We start from the raw sequence: 27233 nt of genomic DNA on the forward strand, positions 1-27233 counted from the left end.
TTTTACTCAGACATTCTCTGTGATCTATTAAGTGACAATGTAAAGTATAAACAGTTTTTGTGCTACTCTTGGTCCATGGCATTATAAATAATTCAATTTATATTGGTATTGGGAAACTTACTTTTTAACAAACATCTTCAAACACAATGTAATATAAAAATAGATTTTTAAATATACATTTTGATTTTTAATAAAATAGTTATGTTTCTTTCTACTTCATTTCACAAAGTCACTTAATAAAATCCATGGTATTTACAGAAAAATTCCTGATGTTATATGCATGTGTTTTACTATAAGGCAGTTATGAGGTTGATAAAATTTCTTCCACAAATTTTTTCATTAGAAAATTCAACACAGACAAAATCTCTTTTACTTTGTACTATAAAGGTTTATTTTTTTCTTCTGTAACATATCTGTGAATGATATATCCGAAGTATGTATTTAGGCTTAAACCGCCATGGTTTTGACAGTGATTTTTTTTTTTTAAGTAAGCCACAATAAATAAAAATGGCACAAAACCTCATAAGGATTCATGTAACGATTACATGGAGAAATTATTTTCCCAGGTAGAGCAAGCCATCTAATTATTTCAAATATTGAAGCAAATCTAGTCATTCATATAAATCATCTACTCATTAGCCTAATGGATCTTTGAAAGTATATCAATGGGCGTCAGTCACGGTGGCTCACTCCCGTAATCCTAGCACTTTGGGAGGCTGAGGTGGTGGATCATGACCTCAGGAGATCAAGACCATCCTGGCTAACACGGTGAAACCCTCTCTTTACTAAAAATACAAAAACATTAGCTGGGCGTGGTGGTGGGTGCTTGGAGTCCCAGCTACTTGGGAGACTGAGGCAGGAGAATGGCGTGAAACCGGGAGGCGGAGCTTGCAGTGAGCCCAGATGGTGCCATTGCACTCAAGCCTGGGCGACAGAGCAAGACTCCATCTCAAAAAAAAAAAAAAAAGTATATCATTGGGATGCAATTGGGTTAATATTCAATAACTTATCAAAGAAGGAAACTTTTATTGTTTCTTCCAGACCACTCAAAACAGTCAACAACATATATTAAACTTAACACAAATTTTAACTTTAAAAAAAATTCTCAATATGAAGTTCTTTTACAGAGTTGACAAAGATGTCAGTAAGATGTAATAATAAAAGCAATTTGTATTAATTATCTATGATGATATGGACATTGTACTATATTTTTTAGCAGAAGTATGTCCCTATGCAAGTCTTTAATTAACAATGTAAATTCAGCAATTATGATCTTATTAATAAGTTTTCTACATAAGATGATTTACTTTTATTAAAGGAAATATAACAAATACTAGAGACAGAAGAGAGCTGAGAATAGAATGGAGTAAGTAATAATAAAGTCACAATACTAAGAAAGTTATTTGTTTGTTGTCATAATATACAGCCAGATTATCGCTAGGAGAGATTTTTAGAAATTAATATTGAACCCTGGAGCTTCAAGGTAGATGTTTCCATTGAATCATAAAATAGGATTAATTCAACTAAAAATCATGGGGGAGCTAGCAGTGGAAGTATTGTTGGCTTGTAACAGTATTAATACAGAGACTTATTTGACTTATTTATATTGCATTACTTTCATACCAAGTATAGAAATACTATAAAATAGTATTTGAATAGTACTATAGTACTTTAATAGGATTTAAATAGTATTTAATGGTATTTTAACAGTAGCATAAGATACTACAAAATAGTATAGTATAAAATACTATAAAATGCAGTACAAATTGCATTTTTACTTATTTATATTGCAATACTAACAAATGCAAAGTATTCTTTTTGCTGAATTTGATGCATTTCTTCATTATACATTGTTGACTGTGAACACTTATTAATTAACTGTTTTATTATTGTTATCTTTATGAGGTGCTTAATTTCTAGCTGAGAAGTAAAAGTTCAACAGCATGATACTTACTCTCAACTACAATGATGTATTAATATAAGAAGTATAAACTCTTAAACTTAAATTAATAAATTCTAATAGGATTTCTATGTTGTCAAGTTTAGAGTAAATAATTCAATATATTCACCAATTCTTTGGGAGTAAACACATGGGGTATGAAGAAAATAAATTACTATGTAAAAATAAACTATGTCTAAAGTATAAAATAAATACAAAATAGCAGATGTTTACATGGAAAGGCAGGATCAGTGGGAGTTATTTTTAAAAGGTGAAAATATGTTCCATTGTATTTATTGATATTATCCTTCAAATAAATTCTTTTCAAATAAAATATTTATTTCATTATGCATAAAAACCTTAAAATACAACTTGCAAATTACTCTGGATTAGTCAATCATTTCATATTTTTCAGTTAATGTGAATTGAGTAAAATATCTTGAAAATTAAAAACACCTCATAATGTCACTAGCTCAAAATGACCAATATGTTTGCAATAGCATTTACTAAAATCTACATAATGCTTGTCACCTGCCAGACACTATACGATTTAAATACATAACTTATCTAATATTCTTAAGGTACCATTACTACCCCAGGTTAGTTATCTTGTTCATATAGCTAGCACTAACTGACATACTCAGGAATCAAAACTAGGTGGTCTACTTAGGAGAGTGTACCTTTAACCATTGCTCTACCCCACCTTCTGAGGAAAATGATTCTGCCAGGGTCTGCTATGTATTTGAAAATCATTACTTAAACTATAATCAATCAGAGATGTCAAGTGTGAATATGCTTTTCTCATTATGAAAGTGAATTTGTAAGTTACAAGCAATGAAAAGGAAAGTGAGCATAATAAACGTGCCAAAAGAGTAAACAGTTCAAATGTCAAGAACAGAGATAGTACAGATAAAAAGCAAATAATCATATTTAACATTTGAGGTCATACCATTTAAGTTATCTACACCTACCAAAAAACTACATTGATATCACTTATAAATTATGCTCCAAGAGAACTGTCTCATTAACCTTGTTAAAAACATTAATGGTACTTTATTTGTAAAATAATAAACTCATCAAAATGTTTAAACAATGTTATTGTTTATTAAACAATACTATTCATATATCTCACATTTTTATGGAAAAAAGTCAATCTTTACAGAAAATTTGACATAATTTGTTTTTAACCTTTTCAAATACAAAGAAGTATAGAGATTTGACTCTATTATTTTAGCCTGAAGTCAGTCAAGAAGAAAGTATGACTCTTAATAAATGTGGATCTACTTTCCTTTGAAGGTATCTTTGAAAGGAGCAGTAGGAGGGAGAGCAATGTAGATCTTCTCTAAAACTGAATTTCAAAGGATTTATTTGGCCCATCTTCCACATGGGAAGAATTAGAATTTTTTTTTTTTTTTTTGCCTTTTATTTCCCATTGTGAGATCCTAAATGGGAAAATAAGTCCAAGTTATGTAGGTCTTTATGTGGTATTACAGGCATTAGCAGCCATAGTGCAAGGAATGTAGGACACAAAGGCCTGTGTAATTGGCTGCTGTGAACTTTAGTGGCAAACCTTAAAAAAGGGAAAAGAAAAAGGAAAGAAGACCTTTAGCACTTCCATATAGATCTCAACATCACTCAAAAAACTTTCTTCAACTGGGTCTGATGCATTAATGAGATCATAGAATTACTGCTAATTTAGCATTACATCCTTTGGTGCAGAAAGTTTATTATTATAAATAAAATGCCATCATTCATAAAAAGTAATTGGGTGTGACAATAAGCCATATTTTAATATGTGGTTTATTACTGTGTGGATTAAAAGCAGAAAGCTTAAATTAAAAAGAGAATTCCTTGAATTTAATTAAACAGTTTTAAAAATTGTTTTGCAGGTATTTAAACAGTGTAGAAACACTATGATATATATATATACTATGTAATATGTCTTAAAATCCCAACAACTCACCTCCTTTTAAAATTATGACAGATTAAAATTATGATAACTGTAATGTAAAATTAGGCAAACAAGTGAATAAAAATTGAGTAAATAATGCAATTTTACCTGGTGCACTTAGTAACAATATTCTTATTATTCAAATATTATCTTTTCTTTATAAAATCTTCCTTAAACTATGATATGCATGTAGTTTCTGTATAATACCCAATGTTGGAATGAATATTCAAAAATCAATCTCATTAATGTTTTAAAAATGCAACTGCTAAACAAACATGGTTAAGTTTTTCAGCTATGCTAGTTTTTTGCCTCTCTCAAAATATAACTACTGGGCCAAGAATTTCTAAATGATTTTCCAGTAAAAGACATCTGTATTGAAACCTAAGACACAGAGGCACTATAGTAAAGCTTCTGAAATTTTCATTTTATAATCATAAATAAAATTAATCTATGATTTAACAAGGAAAAGATTAGAATAGCAATATGAATCATATTTAAAAGAAAGTACAAGAGAATTACTTAGTCCACACAAGGTAAAAGAACTTTTTTTTGTTTTGTTTTTTGTCAATAGTGATTCAGGAGATGAATCGGGTTCCTATGGGTTTCTGTGAATATCATTATACAAATTTATCATCAATGAACCAGTGAAGCACGAAACAGGGTTAATATAGAATGAAAAGAGAGTTTCTCCTCAATATATCACTTTATAAGCATATATTCTAGTTTTAAAAGCAATAATCTTCCACATAAAATTCAATACAAGAGTGATCACAGACCACGTTAGATCGAATTATGGCAGGATTCAAATAATATCGAATCCAGGTCCTCATCTTATATAGGAATCTGTGGCATATGATCATTTCAGCTTCTTCATGGATACCCACAATGATGGGAACTTCATCACAGGGTGCTCACGAATTGTTGGAAAACTCTGTTAGAAAGCTCATGATTTAATCAAAGTAAAGCGGCTTCATCCTTTAAAATTTCTCATAGATTTATCACCATTTTGTCCTGTGGGCTATCACAGGATAGTCAGAATTCCTTTTCTTACCTGATAGCTTTTCGCTATTTAATGATAGCTTTTATTCTCACTTCTCCAAGTTAAGTCTTTCCACTGCGTTTCATAGAATACATCTATAATACACAATAATCTTTCTTTCTCTTTTGAATTTACTCTTTGCTAATGTGAGTTTGCCAACATCCTCCTCAACCAGGCGTGCTCAGAATTGAACACAACATTTAAGATGTGGTGATCATTGCAAACTATAATAGGGCATCCCTTTGTAGGACTCTATTAAGTCCAATTTAATAACACTTAACTTTTGCAGCCATGTTCCACGACAAATACCAAGCATTTGGCCAACAAAACGATGCTCATTAGTTGCGTAGTGGACTTTTTGTACCCAAAGATCTTAACATTTATATCTATTCCTATAAGGTATTATTTTCACGTCGAACATGTTAACATGAAGCTTTGTATTTGAACCTTAGGTATCTTATCTTCAAAAATATCAAGATACTCTATTTTCTTTTCTACCAAACTCATATCCCTTCAGTGTTGTATAGTATGGAGCTACGTTGACTTATAATAGCTATCTCAATTTATTAATACTCTTAATACTCAAGAATCCCCAAGAAAAACATTTTCTTGTATGGCAATTTACATCTGAGAAATTTTGTCCAAGACTCCTTTTTCTCTTGTTTACTTTAAAACAAGTTTTTTAGAGAATAATTTTACAGTGCAGTACATCTCCGTAAGAGCGTTTCTTGGTAGTTGATCACGATTAAGTGGCAAAATGCAGGTAATGACATGCTCAATTCCACCTTTGAGTCAGGACAAACAGTGTAACATCGACGACAACAACAACAACAAACCCTTAGGCTGATATGCCTGTGCCACAAATATCCATACATACCGCACATGAATTGTGCAGTGAGGAAAAAAAAAAAAAAAAAAGCTACTACTTTATTCTACTTAAAGTTGTCCTCTATTCAAACTTTTATCTCACTCTTCTCTCCTTCTGCACCATAATTTTCTTTCAAGCAAAGACAGAGAGTTCTGGATGATTCCAGTCTCTCCAAATCTACATCACAGCCTCCAATCGAGGTTCTTTAAAGTCAGGTTGGAGCTGAGGGAGCCTGGGCTGGAACCAACAAGGGTTTCATCCAGCTCCTCCTCCAAAACACGCCCCCCAAATCGGAGCCAGAGGAGAGCCCAACCACAGAGAACTTCCACTCTATGAGGGCAACCTCTGAGTAAAGTCCTGCCTACAACCATTCATCTCCTCCGACCCCCGCCCAGCACTAGACCGCGCTCCTAGCACCGCGCCTTCTTCCGGAGCCTCCTCCGCTGGGCTGGCTAGGGGTGAGCGCAGGGGTTAGTCAGTGCGCACGTGACGCGCGATGCCCACATGACAAGACCGTGGGCGGGGGAGGGGGACAGCGGAGCGAAGAAGGGGAAAAGTTACAGAAGACCCGTCAAATCGCCCAAAGCAATTTGTCCCTTCCCTTCCTCGCCAGCAGTGGCTCACGGATCCCTAAGGGACAGCTGGGAACCCAGGCGTCTCCAGCCCAGCCCCAGAAACGATGGACGCAGTTCTCCGCTCACCCCACCACCCTCTCTTCCCAGACCCGCTGGTGATGCCGCTGCACCCTAAAGTTGCTCCTTCCTTCTTTCTCTCCCTTCCTCCTTTTCCTTGTTTCTTTCTTTCCTTCCTTCATTCCCCAAAAGCTCTTCATCCACTTAGGGTGATGCCACTGACGCACATTCAATTTGCCCCAGGATCTCTGAGGAGGTCAGACCAGGCCGAGCACCTTCCAAAGGGGAGGGTCTAACTGAGCAAACAAAGTTGCACGCCACACCGCAACCTGCCCCTCCCCTCCCTTTAGCCCCCAAGTGGAATCCCCGGCGAAACTCACTTGCACTGCGGGTCCCCTCTGGCCCCTACCCCATCATCGCGCAACACACCCCTTTCAACATGCGCGCCCACCCTTTCATTGCCCTGCGCCCCGAGCGGTCCCACCGCCCGGCAAAACACTGAGCAAGCCGCTGCGCTCACCTTGCTTGACACACTTGAGCCGGAGGGGGTCCTTGCAGTGTTTGATCACGGCCAGCACGTCCCTGATGGTGAGCCCCGCCACGGGGGTCTCGTTCACCTCCAGCAGCAGCTCCTCCGACACCAACTTGCTGCCGCTCTCATAGGCCACCTTTCCGGGCTTCACCTCCCCCAGGTAGGGGAACTGTCCATTCTCGGCGCCCCCCTTCAGTTCAAAGCCCAGCTGGCCCTCCGGGTTCCTGCCAATGACACTCTCATGGACTTTGCTAGTCCAGTGGCTTTTCTTTTTCAAGCTTTTGGACATGGCAGTGGGGTGAGTCGCCTCAGTTCCTGGGGCTCCTTGGGGTTAGGGGGGTTGGTGGTGAGAGAATGAGGATGGAGGAGCAAGGGGGCCCAGGGGGAAGAACAGCAGACTTTGCCTTCTCCCCCCTCTATTCGGTGCTTTCCCTCTTCTTTGGATGGAGTGTGGACGAGGAAGGGGGAGGATGAGAGGGACGGCTGGGCAGAGGTAGGAGAGCTTGGGTGAGGTTGTGCTGTCCCTTGAATGACACTCAAGGCTGTGGCCCCGCAGCAGAGGAAGCGGTGGTGGTGGCGTCGGCGGCGGCGGCGGCGGCAGCCGGAGCTAGCAGTAACCGAGCTGGTGAGCGGGTGCGGTGGGGGTGGGGAAGGAGGGTAGGGATGCCGGGGGCCACTCCTGCGTGGTGCGAGTGGGAACGCGCGCGCGCGCCTGGGTGTGTGTTGTTAGCTGATATCCATGGCAGCTGCAGTGGCAGGGTGCGTGTGCGTGTGTGTGTGTGTGTACTAGTTGTACTGTACTGGCATAGGGGAGGAGGCAGGGGAGGAGGGGCGCGCGCGCCGGGTGGGGAGCCAGGGAGGGCTTCGCCGCTGCCTCCCTCCCTCCCTCCGCAGCTTGACCCGGTAGTGAAGGCAGAGAGAGAGGCAGGCTGGGTCCGCCTGGCAGCCTACGGGAGGAGGCGGGAGCCGGGAAGGAGGGGAGCCGAGGCCCGGCGTGGGGAGGCCGGCAGGAAGGGCCTCGAGCCAGTGCGGACCTTTCTTCAGCCTCTGTGCCGCCGAGCCGCGCGCCAGGCTGCTGTGCGAGGAGGACGCGCTGACTTCCTCCGACCTGGGCTCCTATGGAGCAGAACTAGCGGGACCTGGACTTTGGCGCTCCTGGTGCCACATCTCGGGCTCTGCGAGCCTCCTGGCGTGGGATCCTGCCGTGAGAAGGAACTGGGGCGGGGGACCCGGCGGGGCATTGCGGGAGAAGGCCTGGGAACCCTGGGAGACTTGTGGCCTGGGGGAGTTCACTGTGTAGAGAGGTTTCATGTCTTCCTCTATACAGTCACTTATTTGTCTCAAAGTTCTCGAAATTCCCTCTTAGAGAAGGAGAAAGTTAGAGAACTGGAGGCTGCGTACCCTGATTGCGCAGAGGGGAAGCAGCCTCGCGTTCCCCCGGGCAGGCCCCCTCCCGCGCGTCCCGCCAGTAGGGGAATTTCGCGGAGGGTTGCGGTAGTCTAGTGAAAGGCTATCCAAGGGTAAGGGGCTTCGCTTTTCCCAAGCAGGGGAAACAGAAAGGGTCTACAGGGCTAGGGGTGGAGGTAACGGATGCAATGAGCAGCCTCCGCAGAGAAAATGGACAATTTAACTAGGGACCTGCGGCCGAGAGAAGGCAGAGGCGCTCCCCTGCCCAAGAAAGCCACCAGAGTCGGCTTGTACCTGGGGAAGAAACCTTAAGACGATCTGGCCCAACACTCCTTTAGTCACAGAGAAAGGGGAGAAGGCTCCCGAGAGTGAAAATGGCACAGTCGGAGCTGGAACTCAGCTCGCTGACCCCAACCAGTGTTCCCTTCTTTTCGCCAGGTTTGCATCCAGGAGAGGGGAGGATAGGGGCAAAAAAGGATGCAAGGAGGCTGCTGATTTCCACAGGAGAGCTATTTTCTGTGAGACATTAACAGTGATTTTTTTTTTTTAAATTCCTGTAACTGGTAAATGAATTTCATTTGCTTAACTTTTAAATGATATGTTTCAGACAAAAAAAAAGTTGCACGCCCACTTATCTCTTTAAGGCAGAGGATGAAAAGCACTGAACAGGTAGGATTCTTAATGTCTGAGATGAAGGTGATGTCGGAGGCAAACAGTACAGTTAAAAATGGTGAGTCGACACAAACAGAAACACCAGGTTTCAATCCAAACTCTACTGCTTACTGAGAATGTGATCTTGAGTAAACTGACTTTCCCGAGCCTCAGCTTTCTTAGTTGTTAAATGGACTTTAAAAATACTAATCTGTTAAGACTGTGATGAGAATGAAATCAGGGAAAGCAGGCACAGCAGTGCTCTCCTGGCACAGGTGAGTAGGCGTTCGAAATGATAATTCCCTTCCTCTTTCCCTCTTAGGTATAACTTACTACTTGGGGATGAGGGGGATCAAATGTAGTCAGAACTGGAAGAGATCTTAAAGATGATTTGTTTAACCTTGTGTCTTTTTTCACTTGAGAAAACAGATCCTCCATAAGTTGGCTGCACTAGTGAAGCTTATTCAGTAAGCCAGGGGCAGTGCCAGGATCTGAAGCCAGATCTGCAAGCAATGCCCAGGAGTAGGCAAGACTTGATAGCAAAGCCTAATCTCACCCAGAGAAGTTGAGTGTTAGCATTATGAGGCATAGTTCTAAATAGAAACTCATTATGAGAACCGAATATTTATATTGTAAAACCAAATGACAAGCTACCATTCATGGAAGATACTAATATTTATTAGGTTCTAACTACATGCTAGATGTTGTTCTATAGGCTTTACACATAATACTTCATTTCTCCTGACATTTTGATAAAGTAGGTACTGTTATCTCCTTTTACAGGTAAGGAAACTGAGGTATACAAGGATGAACTTTTGCAAGGCTACAAATCTAGTTAATGGTGAAGGTAACATTCAGACCCAAGTGGTTCAGCTCTAGACTTTGTCTCAGTTACTGAATTGAACTCTCTGTTCACTTACCATGTGTCATACCAGCTCTCAGTATGTAGTGTCCCAAAAGATTGGGCCTGCGCTTTCTTTCAGGGGGCAATTAGGAAAAAAGTAAACAAATGGAGCAGGATTTGGGCATAACAGCATGCTTCTCCCATCCCCCAAATCCCAGAAGTGTCACTGGGGTGTGTGCCAGTTAATTTAGCACTCTTCAACTTCACAGCCACCCTTCTTTGCCCTAAATTGTGACATTAGAGTTGAAATCTGTAAACGTCTTTATGGTCAGTTGGCACAATGTTTAGGTTTGTCAATAGAAGGTGCTAAGGAAACACTGCAGAAAGAAAGGGGCTCCTTTTCTTGGTTCCAGTGCTTTCCTGCTTGCTCCTACGGTGTGGTGGCCAGTGAGTGACTTTCTGACCAGTGGTGTGCAGGAAGGCCATGTTACATAATCTTCAGTAAATTTGGCCAGTTCCCTAGTGTGTGTCTTTCTATGGAGTGCTGCTGGCATGTCAGTGGAATGGCTTCCTAGCAAGTTTTACTGAAAACACAGCTGATGGTTTCCTCAGCAGCCCAGTGTGTGACACCTTAAATTTCTGGATCATTAAGTGGACCACAGCCATATTATTTCCAATGAGGTCCTAGTCTCAGGCTTAGTAGGGTGGCGGGTGGGTAGGGGGAAGTTCTTCTTAGTTATTCTCTCTTTGGGTACTCTCCTGTAGCCTGACAGATAGTGACTATTCCCAACAATCACTATTGCTGTGTTCTTTAGTGGGCTTTTTTCCTCTCCTAATAGTTAACACGCTTTGACTGGATCTTGATTGATAAAAGTTGAACCCTGAGGAAAGCACTATCCTTGGAGTCAGAAATTGGGATCAGACTATATTTTTTCTCTCTATTTTGGTATTCCTCACATTCACTTTATTTACCCTTTTTGGATTTTATGCTATGTCAAGAAAAAATTATTTCATCACTAAGCACTCCAAGTGTAGAGCAGAACGCTAAATATTGCATACTATTCCAGAAGAAAAATAGTTTAGGAATCCTAAAAGCCAAAGAAAGAAAGATATGAATGCATTCAGTTCTTAGAAGAGTTCTATGGGATAGATGCTTGTGGCAGACATGGTCTCCACCCAAATCTCCTAGGATCCCTTTGGTTGAACTGAGTATCCTTCCTCTAGCTTCTGCATTCTTTTGCTTCTTGCAGGCTTCCCCGAGACTCTCTTTGGAGGAATGCCCAAACACTACTAGACCCACTTTGTCTACTGACTCAGAGAGCCAGACAAAACCACCTGCAAGTTTACTTCTTTCCCAAGATGCCCTTTGCCAAGGACTTTCCTATAGAGTATAAAAGACCAGCCCTCTTGCCTCTAGTAGCAAGAAAACCTGAGGTGTAATTTACACTCTGAGACTCCCCTGTAGAATTATATTGATGTTAGGATTTTGCCTGAAACCTCCTTCCCTATCTTGCTTACTGTGGTACATGATTAGTTTTTCCCGATAGCATTTCTATAATAAATCACTTGCAGAAACAATCTTCATCTCAGAGTTTGATCCTGGGGATCCTGACTTAAGACATTACTATTCTTTCTTTGTTTCTTTTTTTTTTTTTTTCTTTTACAGATGAGGAAACTGAGGATCAGGGCTTTTAAATTGCCGCAAATCACACTACCAATAGGAGGTAGAGTTGTGGTACCTTTTTTAGAGGGACCATTATTTTGCTGACTACAGTACTGTAGGGCATACAGTGTCTTATCCACACTGTTTCTGAGTCCAGTCTGTCAATATCAGTACTCCACGATTATTGTGTTTGTTTTTCTTTCTCCCTTTTATCTCAAAAATCTCTATTGTGATGCAAGAGACCTTTCTGAAACCTCTCCTTTTTTCTGTGTTTAAAACCGCCCAGTGCCGCCCAATAAATACACAGCAAAGTCCAAACTCCTTATCCTCCTTGGATCTTCCTTCCCACACTTTTTAACTGTTCAGCCATATTTCTGCATGTACTCTGAGACTGGAATCCAGGGCAACAAAGCTAATGTGGGTTCTCCAAGATTAACACAAATGAAAGGAGGCCCCTTTATGCCATCTATTCTAGGTTCCTTGGAATATAATTAAAACAGGAATTTCAACATTGAAATGTAATTATGTTCAGATAAGGACAGTAAGGTACAGTGGCTTGAGCCAATCTCCCACCATGTCTGGGGACTGGGACAGCTGACCCAGGTGTCCTACCTAAGGCTCAGGCCTGTGTCTTCACTTCTCCTTTCAACCCTTTACTTCTTCCAGAGTTGAACGCCTTACTTTCCTTGGCTCACTAGGCCATTTCATGGTTTGTGTTTGCCCGAAATGCAACCCTTTCCCTGCCTGCTCACGCTCAAAGAAATACCTCTGGGCCCACTTTCTTTCTTGGAAGCATTTTATGATTCTCATTTCTGTTACCAACACAGCTTTTATTTATGTCTCCATGTATCCTTTGCAGAAACACAACTTTCCAGGTTCTATGTTTTATTTGCATTCTTAGTGTCTGGCACATTGTCTGACACAGTGTAAAAGCTCAGTAGAATTTTGCCTGATAGCAGATGTGTCTAAAGTGAGGGTGTCCAAAATTTCATTAAATGACCACTGCTTTAATATGAATTCTTGGTTAAGGCAGGAGAATCGCTTGAACCTGGGAGGCAGAGGTTGTGGTGAGCTGAGATCTCACCACTGCAATCCAGCCTGGTGACAAAGGGAGACTCTGTCTAAAAAAAAGAAAAAAAAAAAAAAAAAAAAAAGAAAGTATATATATATATATATATATATATATATATATATATATATATATATACACACACACACACATATATACACATATTTTCTTTCTATAAAAATATATATATGAATTCTTACTGATAGTATTAAACGATTGTCTCTTTACACTCATAGTAATGTCTTACAATAACAGAATGCAGGAGAGCACATATCAATGAAGAAAAGACAAAATATACTTATCCATGAAACTGAGGTTAAGAAACCAGTGTCTTCAAGAGCTGGGGACAGCTCTGCATAAACACTGGGTCTATGCAGACTTGAGAGATAGTGATGACATGGTGAGACACAAACTCGATCTATTTCATAGTTCGTCTGTGATCATTCCTATTAATAAACTTATTTTCACAACTGTTTCAATATTCACACAAAAATGTTAACCCAATCTGCAATTATACCCCTTGAATGTAAAATAAAACAAAAGCCCACAAAAAAAACAAAATGAATCCACACTTAAAAGGTGGATTTATTTAGCACAGTATGGAGTTTCTTAGACTTCTCTGCCACTGTCTCTAACAATGACATACTCAACCCCACAAAAGCAGCTTTATTTTGTCTCTAGTTTTCATCTGCAAATTCATTTTAAATTCTACTCTTTTGTAGGTTTGTATTTGTACTATTATAAAATGTGACTCTCTTTCCTAACTTTGCCTAAATTGCAGAATGATTTTTCCTGTTTATTCAGTGGTTTCCAGCTTTCCTGGCCCAGTCCTGGATTCTGCTCTTTTGCAGGTTTGTATTTATACTATGATAAAATGTGACTCTCTCTCCAAACTTTGTCTAAATTACAGAATGATTTTTCATGTTTGTGCAGTGGTTTTCAGCATTCCTGGCCCAGTCCAGGGACACTGTGAGTGTGTCCAGCTTAAGTCCAGTAACTGGAAATACAAGCCCAAGTTCTGGAGAGTTCGAGCTGCAGAGATATATATGGGGACACTTTCAACCTTGACTCGTTGGCCATAACCAGCAGAGTGGAAAATAGAAGAAGAGGAAAAACATTGAACTGCAATGTTATAACATCCTTTACTAGGCAGAGAAAAGAGGAAAGACCAGGAAAGAAAACTGTATTACAATGTGAAAATGTAATGTTGAGAAATTCAGGCATCTTGGGGTTAGTGAGAAGTTTTAGGGGCTTGGACTCTTCAAATCACATGTACAGAAACGTGTATTTTATCTGATATCAAATGACATTTATAGTGCTAATCTTTATCTCAAGACTTCACATCTTTTGGTGATTGCATCTTTTAGGTTTATAGCAGTTAAGTTTGCATGAAAGCACCAGGGCTGTTTCATTTCAGTCAAGAATAATGTTCATTGATTGTGCTTCTGCATTTCATACAACTATTTTAGAACTTGTTTTAGTTTTATGAGGGAATAATTGGTCCAACTTCTATGTAACTCAGGAATTTACTCTCAAACAACACTGTCAATTAGTTACCTATCTCTCTGCAAATGATCTGGGAACATTGAGAGGAAAGGAAGGAAGAGGCAAAATCTGACCACTTAAATCTAAGCATATTAGATCATTTTGGTTGTTAGAAAGTCCTGAATGATGTGACTTACGTTCTTGTAAAGCATCTCTTTGCATAGATTCATGGCCCAAACAATATATAAAGAGTGGAGAAGGAACCGCAGTTGCAAATAGTTCAAATCATTGCTCCATCTTAACTCTGCAGTTCACAAAGTGTGAAGAAATTTGATCATCTCAAAAAAGATAACAGGAAAAAAAATAATGTTTTGTTCTGTGACTTTAAAGTTTTGCAATATTTTACGTACATGATAACGGGTACTTTAATAAGAACCCTTGATACTTTTGTTATTGTATTCAATATATGCTTATAATACAACAGGATTGTATTGTTTGGGATTTGGAAATATATTCTTTCTTATGCAATCTTATGCAGTGATACTGCTTGAATATAATTACGTGAATTTATCTTTCTTTTTTGTTGTTGTTGTTTTGCACTCTACTTATTTGGTGCCTGTCAGTCTTTTATCATCTGTTTATATTCTACTAAACGCAAAAAGACAATCTCATACCTTTTGTAATTGTAGGCATTCCTTACTAGATTTTTAAATAGACTTCAAAAATTCAAGTACTTTGATTTAATGCCATCAAGTAGCTGGATCTATCCCCCCCACCCCCCGCTTTTAAATGTTAGTGAGTAGTTCAATTTCTGTCACTTTCTAGTTTGTGAATTCTAAATCTTTTAAAACAATCTTGCCATTTTTCATGCACTTATCCTTATGGAGAACTCTATGAAACACTACTTATCTCTTACTTTTATGTTTTAAACTACTTTTTTATGTTACTATTCCCTCTGCTTTCTAAATGCACATATTAATGTATTCTTTTTATTCTCTGTAGCTCTTCTCAGTATATGAATTCAGTTTCCCATCAATCCCCATACAATTTTAAAAAATAAATGTTAAGTATTCTGTTATTTTAGTATGATATCTAGTGCCCATATTCTAATTCTGCCTCTTATTTTTAAAATAATTGTATTATTGATTTAAAATGACAACAGTTTCAATTTCAAGAAAGTGAAAGGAAACAAAGGAATAATATTATGGGTTTAATTTTTATCAGTGAACTTGTAGGTGAAGAAAAGGTTTTGGGAAGGAAATGAACATATTATACTGCAAAATAGTAAGGAACAATCAGATGTGTTTTCTAGTTTCTGGAAAAGCATGTTTCAAGAAATTCAACGACAAATTCATCATGCTTGCTTAGATTGTTGAGAAGCAAAAGTGCTGATGAGCACTAGGAAGCAATGAGAATGTAATTCTAATCATACTGTTTTAATACTTTTGCAGAACTCTCCAAATGCCGCTCTGTGTGGATGTCTTTCAGAATTTGATGAATACTAGGGGTCTTATTCTGCCCTTTTCTCTCTACCACAATATATACATTGTATCACACACATATATACACAGTATTTTGTGTGTGTGTATATATATAGTATTACATGTATTGCACACACATACACATTTTCCAAATATTACATATAATTTCACGTAATTTATAGACCTATTAAGGCCCAACCATTTTCTTGGATAGGGGATTCTTTGGAAGTCCAGCTTAAATAAAGCCCTTATAGAACTTTTTTTTAAATTTATACATAATCACCTACAGTAACATTATCTACTGAACTCTTAGTACATGCTACCTGAACCTTTTATCACGTTTCTTCCTGGCTTGTATTACAACACTGTTGACATATCTCAGCCTCACTTCTAGGCTTCTTTGAGAGCATGACTCATGTTTGTATTCCTCACTGAGGTTGAATGAATAAGAGAAACTACAGTAGTAGGAAAAAAAACTGCACATGTAGATATCAGTGAATATGAAAGGGTCAAATGAATCTATTATAGTAAGCACAAAATCAACTGACACCAACAAAGTAAACCCCAAAATTTTAATGGTATTTTAATAGATCAAGAGGAACAAGCAGATTGCTATCTGGGAAGTTGGTAAAGTTTTGAGACAATTGTCTCCTACTTTCTCTATCATGGGGAGTAATTTTAAAAGAAAAATGGAGGGTAAGTTTCTCTGAGAGAAAATTGTAGCTTAAAACAGGTCATGGGATAATTAGAAATAATTTAATTGCTTTAGAGGATTTTAATCTTTCAACTGCTCTCAATTAGATCCTAAGGCAATAAAAGAATCAGGAGGTTTGGAAAACCATTGTCTGTAATCTCTGAAGAAAAGTGGACATTAGGGGAGTCAGTTGAAAAGCGAAGCTATCACCATTTTCTAAAGAGGAAAAAGGTGAACCTCACAAACTATAGATCAAAAAAACAGGACATCGAGAGAAAGAATATGAAGCTCACATAGGTTCACAAAGAATGAGTCAAATCAAACAACATACATTTTTATTTATAAAGCATGATTTGTTCATTGTCAATTCATGTTAGCTTAATAATTAGGCATTAATGCCATCACTGCAATGCATATGTCAGCAATGAATAATCAAAGGCCAGGCTTCCATCATTCTGTTTAATATCTTCGAGTAATGCTTATGTTTGCAAATGCTCTTTTAACACATTCTCCATATGCAGCCTGTCCAGCTCTGTACACAATAGACCTGTTACTTCCCCCTCACAAGCACTCCTAATATTTCATGTGTTTATCCAATTGACTTCTCCCACTGGTGCCTCATATCGAATTTGTAGAATCACACCTGCTCCTTTTTCAAAACTCTTCTGAGTTTTTTCTTAAATAATTCACTGACTCAAAAGCTGTCAGATATTTGAAGACTAGTCGCAAAATTTTAATATTATAAATGTATAATGTAAATGTAATCAAGATTTGTATAATGTACAATGTACGTTGGTAAATAAAAGTATGCTGTGAATAAATACATATACAATTCAAAATTTTACATAAATATATGATACAATGTAGCTCATATTCTTTTTTTTTTTTTTTTTTTTTTTTTTGGTGGGGGGGTACGGAGTCTCACTCTTTCGCACCCAGGCTGGAGTGCAGCGGCACAATCTCGGCTCACTGCAACCTCTACCTCCTGGGTTCAAGCAATTCTTCTGCCTCAGCCACCTGAGTAGCTGGGATTACGGTGCTCTGGTGATTACTGGTCCACCACCGTGCCCAGCTAATTTTTTTTTTCTATTTTTGTTGTTTTTAGTAGAGATGGGGTTGGTCAGGCTGGTCTTGAACTCCTGACCTCAGATAATCCACCTGCCTCGGCTTCCCAAAGTGCTGGGATTACAGGCGTGAGCCACCGTGCCAAGCCTAGTTCATGTTCTTTAAGGACAATTGTGAATATTTTTATGTCCAGTTAATTTTCATTAAGATATTGATCAGTTAATAGCTATATATGTTCTATAAATCCTATCTAGTTTCAACCTTAAATTGTTTGCATATACTAATCTAGTTTATTGTTTGCATATATTTTATAGTGTAGAGATTAGGCATTTTAATAAAGTTTTAAAATTTCCAGGACATAGTGCTAATGACTATGCTTCCTACTATAGGCCACAATTTTTTTTTCTATTGTCAACAATATTTTGATAAGGATAATAAGGAAATAAGGAAATGTGTCCTTCATTTGTTAACAATAGGTGTTCAAGAATTTTAAAATGAAAATTGAAGAAGTAAAAGACACCATACATTGAGTTTGTTTGATTTCATGGCTTCAAGAGTTCAATAATTTATTGAAATATTTTACAGACCAAAGGAACAACAGATATATTGCATTTGTAAGCCCCCACATATTTTAAAGGATAATGGTTTATATATGAAAATTCCCAAAAGTTTACATTTCATCAGGAAAAGCTAAATAAAAGAAGTTTACATTTTCCTAGGACTAATAATAAGATTTATTTCCCAATCCTCTTCTCTGGAGACAAATGTAGGTCTCTCTTGAAAAGCAGGAAGATTTGCATATGAGGTATGATTTAGAGGGCTAGAAACATCTTTTCCAGTCTCCCCAAAATGTTTCACTATGTTTTATCATGCTATCTGATAATTTTGCACTGAAGTTTTCTTTCTGAGATAAGAAAATGCAAATATCTCTGAATGGGTCTCTTTGCTTTAGTCATACTCATATGGCTACTACTGAACAAAATATGTTCATTACAGGATGAAGGGAATGTTGCCAGCCAGCAAATCCCTAGAGTCTGCACCACACCAAACGTTGCTTAGCAATTTCCACGATGTTCTGTCTAATTTGCAAGGATCAAGGAGATGTTTGTGTATGTTACATAAAGCTGTAAAATTGGTTATTTATTGTATGTTTCTGTATTGAAAGCTTTACAAACAAAGGAAATGGAAAGTTAACAGGTGGATATGATAGTGTGGTGCTACTTTAGCTGGATGGTAAGGGAGGGCTTCTCTTAGGAAGTGTTTTAGGCCAGGACTTGAATAATGAATAGTATCCAGTCATACAAAAATCTGGGGGAAAGACTTTTCAGGCCCAGGAGAAATGAACTTCTTTTCATGCATACAAGAATGAAAGTGAACATTACCTACTCTATGTCCTGAAGTGGGAAGTTGGCTTGCCAGAGAGTAGGTAATTTTCACTTTGATTATTTTATGCATTCAATTATACTACTACTTAGGTTGGTTCATAAGGGCCTCCACAATTTGGTTCCCACTTAAAATTTAAAACTTTCCTAACCCATTCCCACCATATATTGAGCTAATCCATGCATTTGTGACTTTGCGTATGCTGTTTTCATTGTTTAATATTCTTCTCATGCATTCTTTCTTTCCTGATAACGAACTCATCTTTGAAAGTCCCCTTCAAGCATCTTCTCCTTTAGGAGGCCGCTTCTCACTGTCTCCTGCCTATGACCCACTGAATTGTTCAGTTTTTAAGCTGCCATTGTCTTGTGCATTTGACACATTGCTTTGCAATTACTGATTTACATGTCTGCTTTTATCACTGGTGAGGTTCTTTAGGAGAGAGACATTATTAATTCATCTCTGGGCACATGTGGTCCAACATATTAAAAGTACTACAGAGTGCTATTACTATGTAGTATGTAGTATTAGTAGCAGTTACTCAACAAATCATTTTTAAATAAGTGAATATAATATATTTTTGTTATTATGATTTAACATAAGATAGAATTTATCTTCAGAAGTTTCCATGATATATCTGTTCTAGTTAAAAGCCAATAGCCATTAGAATATTACCATCATTTAATGTAAAACAATAAAATATTAAATACGATAGTTCATATTTAATGTGAACTAAGCTCATGGAAATATTGTGTAAAGATTGAGTAATTATTGACATACAATTTTAAATTCAACTTTTCATATAGTATACCTTATGATATATTTTCAGCCTACTTTTAAATATATTGGCATTGAGAGCCAGTTACTAATTCGTTGAATTCATTATTTCTTTTTAAGTTATAGAAGTAGAATTATGTTTGAGACATTCATTATTTTTAGTAGAGACAGGGTTTCACCAGGTTGATCAGGCTGGTCTCGATCTCCTGACCTCAAATGATCTACTGCCTCGGCTTCCCAAAGTGCTGGGATTACAGGCGTGAACCGCCACACCCAGCCACCCCTCTTATTCTTTAAGTACTTCCTTGTTTTCTAATGTACAAGATGTTCCATATTATTTTGTTATTTCTCTTCCCCAGCTCTGGAATCTGCCTTTCCTTCAAGGTGCCTTGGTTCTTTCTAGTGACAAATTATATTTAGAAACCAAGATCTGGGTATTTGACTTGAGATTGCTATTGGCCATTGTTTCTAGTCTCTTTCAGTAGACAGAACTAAGAAATGTAAGAAGAAATATTTGAATGTATGTATATGTAATATATTAAGTACATTTAAACAAATTAATGAGTTCATACTAATACTTTCAATAAACCACAATTCCCTTTTCATGTTTTCGAAGGAAAAATATACATTGTCTGTATACAGTGGACATAGATAGTAATAATACTGATCTAGAAAAGAGCAATCTTAAATAGATCCCATTAATAAAGATAACATATCTTGGAATTCTAGATATTAGAGAGATTATCTAGAGCTGTGTTCTAGATATTTTATAGTAGATCTTTGCTGTGCTGTTTTGGATTTGTGTTGGAGTAGAACAATCAGATGACAAAAGCTCATCCCACATGGAAAAATCAAAGCATTCATTACAGAGAGAATTTTGAAATAAATGCATATATATGTACACACATATATATATATGTATATGGGGGTTATAAACAATGAAGGAAATAGTGACACTATCTATGTGGGAACAATACTAGTATCCTCCCTTTGGGTGAATCCAGTAGCTACAGATGCAATTCTGGGGACTCTGTTTAGCAATAGCTTAACTATTGCTTGGCTACAAGCATGGATAACTTGTTCAAAGATAATGAGGAGTTGTAAATATCTAAATAAACAGGATTTGCAACATAAAAAGCTTTGTGACTATGTGTCTGAATTCTTAGAGTTTTCTCCCAGCAAGACATTGGACGTGGCAGACTTTTCTGTAATGGTCCATCTCGCCCTATTTCATGAAAAGCCAGAGCTTCTCTACTTCGTTTACTAACCCCAAATATATAAATTCAATAGAAATAATAGTCTGTTTTTACTGGTTTATTTGCTTTATCTAAAAAAAAAAAAGGCATAAAGTCTGTTTTGGATAGCATAACAAAACAAAGGTTCTCATTTTAATAATGCATCATATATATATTTGGTAACTATTGCATAGTAATAATTTAATAACTTGAAAAATATGCATGTATATTGGAAGAGGCCACAATTATTATAAAAAAATAATTTGACCAGTATTGAACAGTGCAAATAATAATTATTTAGAAGCTTTTGTGCAACAGATGCCATATGTGTTACATTTTATTTGATCATCAAAACAAGAAAATAGTCATATATAATATTATCCCCATTTCATAGAAGAAACTGAGATTACATAATTTGTTCAACTTGACCAACTTCTTATAACTAATACATAGCAGAGAGAAGGTTCAAACCTCGTTGGGTTTGACTCCAGACCCCAGCCTCTTTTGAGTGCATCATAAAAGCCTTTGGTCTGCCCGTGGCCAGTAACAACTTTTACTAAATTGATTTGTATTTGTAAAAGGAAGTTATTTGCCTATTTTGCTTTTTATTTGTAAAAGGAAGTTATTTGCCTATTTTGATGATCCCCAGTGTTTTTAACATCAATAAGTGTGTCCACCACACATGATAGTTTTTGATCGTTTTTAATGTTTTGTTTCCATGATTACAAGATTAAAAAACTATTAATTAGTGATACTTTTAATTTTGATTTTATTAATTAAAACACATCTGTCTCCACCGGAAGAAGAGCACTTGTGACAATAGCATAGACGGCTTCATTTTGAGGAGTAAATTACAATGGAACGTGAACCAAAGATACATAGAGAAGGCATGGACCACACAAATGTGATTGAAAGCTGGCCTGGAGTCATCCTAAATTGACTTTTTCCTACAGGGCCCCTAAAAGAGAGTAGAATCCCAACAGATAGAGTCTATGGAGAGATAGACTGCTGAGACCCACATCAGTGAAATGCAGGCAAGGAAGGGATCCCTAGCAAAGAATGGGGAGAGGAATGGATGGTCTGAAGAATGCTGAAGGAACTGAAACACTCTGCAAGGCAAAGAAGATCCAGTATTAACTTTGACCCCTGCCAAACCCAGGCAGCAACAACGGCGGCTCACAAAGCACCAGCACGAACGCGCTTTCTTATGCCCCCACATCTCTTCCCTTCACCATCTTGAACCCTGGTGTCATCATAAACCATGTAAGTTAACAACTGAGGAGGTGAAGAATGATACATTGAGAAAATAGAAAAGTATCTGTCTAGACCCTACTTTCATACTGTAGGTCAGCCTTCTGTAGCATGGCAGATTAGGCAAGTGCAGAGGCCTTAATTGTGAGTGAAAGTTGGAGTTTTTATTCTGCTCTGCCTATACCTATCAGTTTCAAAACTGGAGTAGTTTAAGTGACTACAGTACCAGGAAGATGTTATTACTTATTATAGCTATGGAGAACTGACCAAGATTTTACCTAGGGGGAGGAGTATCACCCTACAGAGCAGATTTGAAGGGACATTATGAGAGAAAACAGTTACTTAGGGTTTAATGTTGCCAATTATGTTCTTTAGAATACCTTCATATATTTATATGCCTATATATCATATAACTAAAATATACATTATTCCGTATGTGTGTGTATCATATGGAGCACATTGTCTTTTGCAGGGTTTCTTTGTTTTAAATGTCTATTTGGTTATTTTCTTGATTGAATCTCTGTATGCTTTTCTCTTCAATGCTGTAGCTGTAAGCAAATAAGGTAAGGACTTTATATGCAATATTCTACATGTTTTCTTTCATAATTAGAGAATATCTTATTTTATCTAAACCTCATGTATCACGTGATATATGTGACACCCTGTCATATATCATACTTGCATGCAAATGTTTATGAAACACAAATCATCTCAAATCAACAGAATCAAAATTATATTTGAAAAATGTATTCAATAAGATATGTAAGATGAGATAGAATTAATTCTAATTGAATTCACAGAGGATTTGAAATTGGATGTAAATCTGTAATAACAAATTACATTACATATGAATTACTATTAGATTTGCATTCAGGAAATTGTACTGTGTTCACATAAGAGTATCACTTAAAGAGAACATTAGAACAGATACCCTATTTTTACTTTCTCATCTCTTTTCCTGCTCTTTTTCTTCCTCTTTTCAATAACCTAAATGACATTGAAAAATCTCACCATCTTAATTATCAATATTAAGACTGATTTTGAGAAATGTAGAGAACCTAGGATTTGCATTTTAGTGGAATATAGAATATAAATATTTTTGTAAGTGTGTAAAATATTCAAGAGGTAACAATTTTAAGATCTTAAAAGTCATCTATCAAATACTGAATTTTAGATGTTAAGGCTAGGAGAGATATTCAAAAACAGCTTCTTTACAGTTAGCTTAGAGATTCAGTGTTCTATTGTCAGCATGTGGGCATTAAAAAAAAGTCATTTGATACATATGCATACCTGTGCCATGTTGGCGTGCTGCACCCATCAACTCGTCAGCACCCATCAACTCGTCATTTACATCAGGTATAACTCCCAATGCAATCCCTCCCCCGTCCCCCCTCCCCGTGATAGGCCCCCGTGTGTGATGTTCCCCTTCCCGAGTCCAAGTGATCTCATTGTTCAGTTCCCACCTATGAGTGAGAACATGCGGTGTTTGGTTTTCTGTTCTTGCGATAGTTTGCTGAGAATGATGGTTTCCAGCTGCATCCATGTCCTTACAAAGGACACAAACTCATCCTTTTTTATGGCTGCATAGTATTCCATGGTGTATATGTGCCACATTTTCTTAATCCAGTCTGTCACTGATGGACATTTGGGTTGATTCCAAGCCTTTGCTATTGTGAATAGTGCTGCAGTAAACATACGTGTGCATGTGTCTTTATAACAGCATGATTTATAATCCTTTGGGTATATACCCAGTAATGGGATGGCTGGGTCATATGGTACATCTAGTTCTAGATCCCTGAGGAATCGCCATACTGTTTCTCATAATGGTTGAACTAGTTTACAATCCCACCAACAGTGTAAAAGTGTTCCTATTTCTCCACATCCTCTCCAGCACCTGTTGTTTCCTGCACGTTATCCACATGTACCCTAGAACTTAAAGTATAATAAAAAAATTTAAAAATAAATAAATAAATAAATAAATAAAATCCATCACAAGAGAATATATACAATCACTACGATTCTTTTTTAAAGAGAGGGACAACGTAGGTAGAATTGTCTTCTGGGTTATCAAATTATCCTATAAAGCTATGGCAATGGTAGTATTGGTATATAAATAGACAAATAGAACTGACTAATGTATAAATGGAAATTCAGTGTATGATAAAGGAGCACTTCAAAATGGTAGGAAAAGGGGCAGGGTGCAGTGGCTCACACCTGTAATCCCAGCTCTTTGGGAGGCCGAGGTGGGCCGATCACCTGAGGTCAGGAGTTCAAGACCAGCCTAGCCAACAAGGTGATACCCTGTCTCTATAAAAATACAAAAATTAGCCAGGCATGGTGGCACATGCCTGTAGTCCCAGCTACTTGGCAGACTGAGGCAGGGAAAAAAAAATTTAAAAAAGTCATTTGAAACTGATACAGGTAATTCACTCAAAACATTCTTAGATTTTGGGCATACGTGCTGCAACTTAGAATTTAAGTGTTGTCCAAAAGAGATTAGTATTGGTCATAACATGGACTGTAAAGCCACCATTTAAATGAAGCATGTAAGAAAGAATATTCTAGTACACAAAAGTTATTAATGGCCTAGAATGACCTCCTTCTCACTCATATGATGAAAAGAATAAAGTACATAAAAATGTTTGTTGCAACAGCTATCCATAAAAAAAGAAAACCCTCCAAAATAGCAAAATTGAATAGGTATCTACAGTCAACTTTATCCTGAAAATGCCTAGAAATACTGACTGTGGTTATATAGCATTCTGAGACCAATGAATCTTTAGACAGTACTAATTTCCTACCCCAAAGCTATTCTCTACTTCCTTCTTAGTGACAGAGCTCCTTTCTGCTCAAATTTTATACCAGATAAAATATTCACCTACTGAGACTCCCTGGCACCAGGCGTGCTCATGTAATAATATAAGCATAGGCAGTGAGACTAGGTATGGACCCATTAGGGGCTTCTTAGAATGTCTTTGCTTTTCTAATATAGACAACCCTTTGTCTCTTGCTGTTTCTCCAGCCTATAGCACAGCTGATGAAAGAGAAGCCATCTTGCTGCTATTTGACAAACATGAAGATAAAAGCTTTCCTTTAAAGATGGTGGAGCAAAAAGATAGAAGGGGCCTAGACTCCCTACCTTCACACTTCCTCCTATGAAAGCATTGCTATTATTATAAGGTTAATCTGCCAAAACAGACTTCCATGTCATATGCTTAAATGCATCAAAATTCATACAATATACACTAAATTGGTAAAAGTATCCATTTTAAAGGATTAATCTGAGGGACCCACAGATACTTAACATAATCAACTCTCAGAAAAAAGAAAATCAGTTATTTCATTGTGATTTTGAAGCTGATCTTTTATGATCTTTTAGTTATCAAACTGTTAAATACATTTTAACTTTCAAATTTTATGAATAAAGGAGATGAATCCTGTTATTTTCTCAGTGTTAGAATGATGATGTTTGTCATGTGTTCATATGTATGCACACAAATGTACTCAAGGAGCCTGAAGGGGACCATGACTTTCTGGGCACCCAATGCTACTTATCTCTAACTCCTCCTTTAAATCCAAGAAGCCAAGCAATGACCTTCTTTCTCACTCTTGGACTGCTGCTCTAGCTGTCAGCCACTCTGAATATTGAGAACAATTAATAACCAGTGATCTTTAATTTGGGAGGGAGAGTAATATAACCATTTCACATATTAGTAATTTAAGCCCTAAAGTGCCATTTTTGTACAAAGTCAATGCAGATGCTGTCTGCCTTGATAATAAAAATGGTCACTTTAAACATCACGTAAGCCACCCCATCACATCCTCTAATTGAAATGAAGGAAGATGAAAAGTTACTGAGTTAGAACAATACTTGAAAAGAAGGAAAACAACTTCTCAAAGTCTGGATGCTGTTTCTATGGGAACTGGCTGGACTGACAAATAATTGGAGGCCTTTGCATATCTTGCCCCTCAAATGTGAGCAGCACTTGGGAGGAAGAAGGCTGAACAAGGCTGCATTTTTGACCCACTACCCATCCCTATTATAGAGATTTAGGGATTTTGCCAATCACAAATTCAAACAGCTACCCATTTGCTGAAACATAATTTAATTTTAGTGGTAGCTAGGAACATTGCCTCCTTAGATTTACTACCCTCTGTTAACCATCAAACACACAGAAAATGTGGTTCCTTGTAAAACAATATGAATAAAGAGGGGTTGGGAAAAATGTTACATGGAAACTTGCAATGTGATATCAACTGTAGGCAAGGACAGTACTTATAAGCAATGCTTGTGAGGTATATAAGATTCTCAAATACTGTTTCGGGGGGTGGGGGGAAGAAATTTAAAGACAACAATCTGAATGATCCAGAAATAAAGTATCATCCTAGAAGACAGAAGCTGGCAACAGATTAGGATTCCTTTTCACTATAGTCAAGCATACTTAAAGCTAGAAATTGTTCAGAAAGTTACGTGCATTAATCTGCCTTCTGCTTTAAGAATACAAGGAGGCTTCTGTCAACACTTAAGTAGGCAGTGAGAGATACTACAGAAGCCTATATCCCTTTTTTTTTTCATTTCAACTTTTAGTTACAGGGAGTACACGTGTAGATTTGTGACATGGGAATATTATGTGACGCTAAGGTTTGGAGTATGGATCCTATCATCCAAGTAGTGAACATAGTACCCAATAGCTAGTGTTTTTAACCCACTCACCATTCTCTCTACCCTCTAGTAGTCCACAGTGTCTAGTTGTTCCCATACTTATGTCCATGTTTTCAGCTCCCACTTACAAGTAGGGACATGAAGTATTTGTTTTTCTATTTCTGCATCAATTTGTTTAGGATTATGACCTCCAGCTCCATCCATGTTGCTGCAAAAACATGATTTCATTCATTTTTAATGCATGTGTAGTGTTCCATTGTGTATATGTACCACATATCCTTTATCCAGTCTACTGTTGATGGGCACCTGGGTTGATTCCCTGTCTTTGCTATTGTGAATAGTGTAACAATGAACATACGAGTGCCTGTGTTTTTCTGGTAGAATGATTAATTTTCTTTTGGGTGTATACCCAGTGATGGGATTGCTGGATCAAATGGTAGCTCTGTTTTAAGTTCTTTGAGAAATCTCCAGAGTGTTTTCCACAGCAGCTGGACTAATTCATATTCCTTCAACTGTGTATAAGCATTCTCTTTTTGCCACATCTGTTGTTTTTTGACTTTTTAGTAATAGCCATTCCAACTGATGTGAGATGGTATCTCACTGTGGT

General features: G+C 37.6%; 1 protein-coding gene and 1 long non-coding RNA gene across 5 annotated transcripts in view; one reads left to right on the plus strand and one right to left on the minus strand.

Moving 5' to 3' along the window:
* The window catches only part of MAGI2 (membrane associated guanylate kinase, WW and PDZ domain containing 2), a 1483072-nt gene extending 1475319 nt beyond the window's left edge, over positions 1-7753 (minus strand). For 2 of the 4 annotated variants that reach the window (XM_050782786.1, XM_050782785.1), the window contains exon 1: positions 6950-7753. In XM_050782786.1, the coding sequence (XP_050638743.1) occupies positions 6950-7250 (301 nt within the window). In that variant the 5' untranslated portion in view covers positions 7251-7753. The remainder of the gene's footprint in view (positions 1-6949) is intronic. The other 2 variants (XM_050782788.1, XM_050782787.1) reach the window with 2 other exon arrangements.
* A 3811-nt stretch (positions 7754-11564) lies between these two features.
* Positions 11565-25406, plus strand: LOC126949891 (uncharacterized). Its single transcript, XR_007723987.1, has 2 exons — positions 11565-21975; positions 24986-25406. It is a non-coding gene; the product is annotated as an uncharacterized LOC126949891 (long non-coding RNA).
* The last annotated feature ends 1827 nt before the right edge of the window (positions 25407-27233 follow it).

This window comes from Macaca thibetana, chromosome 3 (genome assembly GCF_024542745.1).
Source record: "Macaca thibetana thibetana isolate TM-01 chromosome 3, ASM2454274v1, whole genome shotgun sequence".
NCBI classification, from domain to species: Eukaryota; Metazoa; Chordata; class Mammalia; order Primates; family Cercopithecidae; genus Macaca; species Macaca thibetana.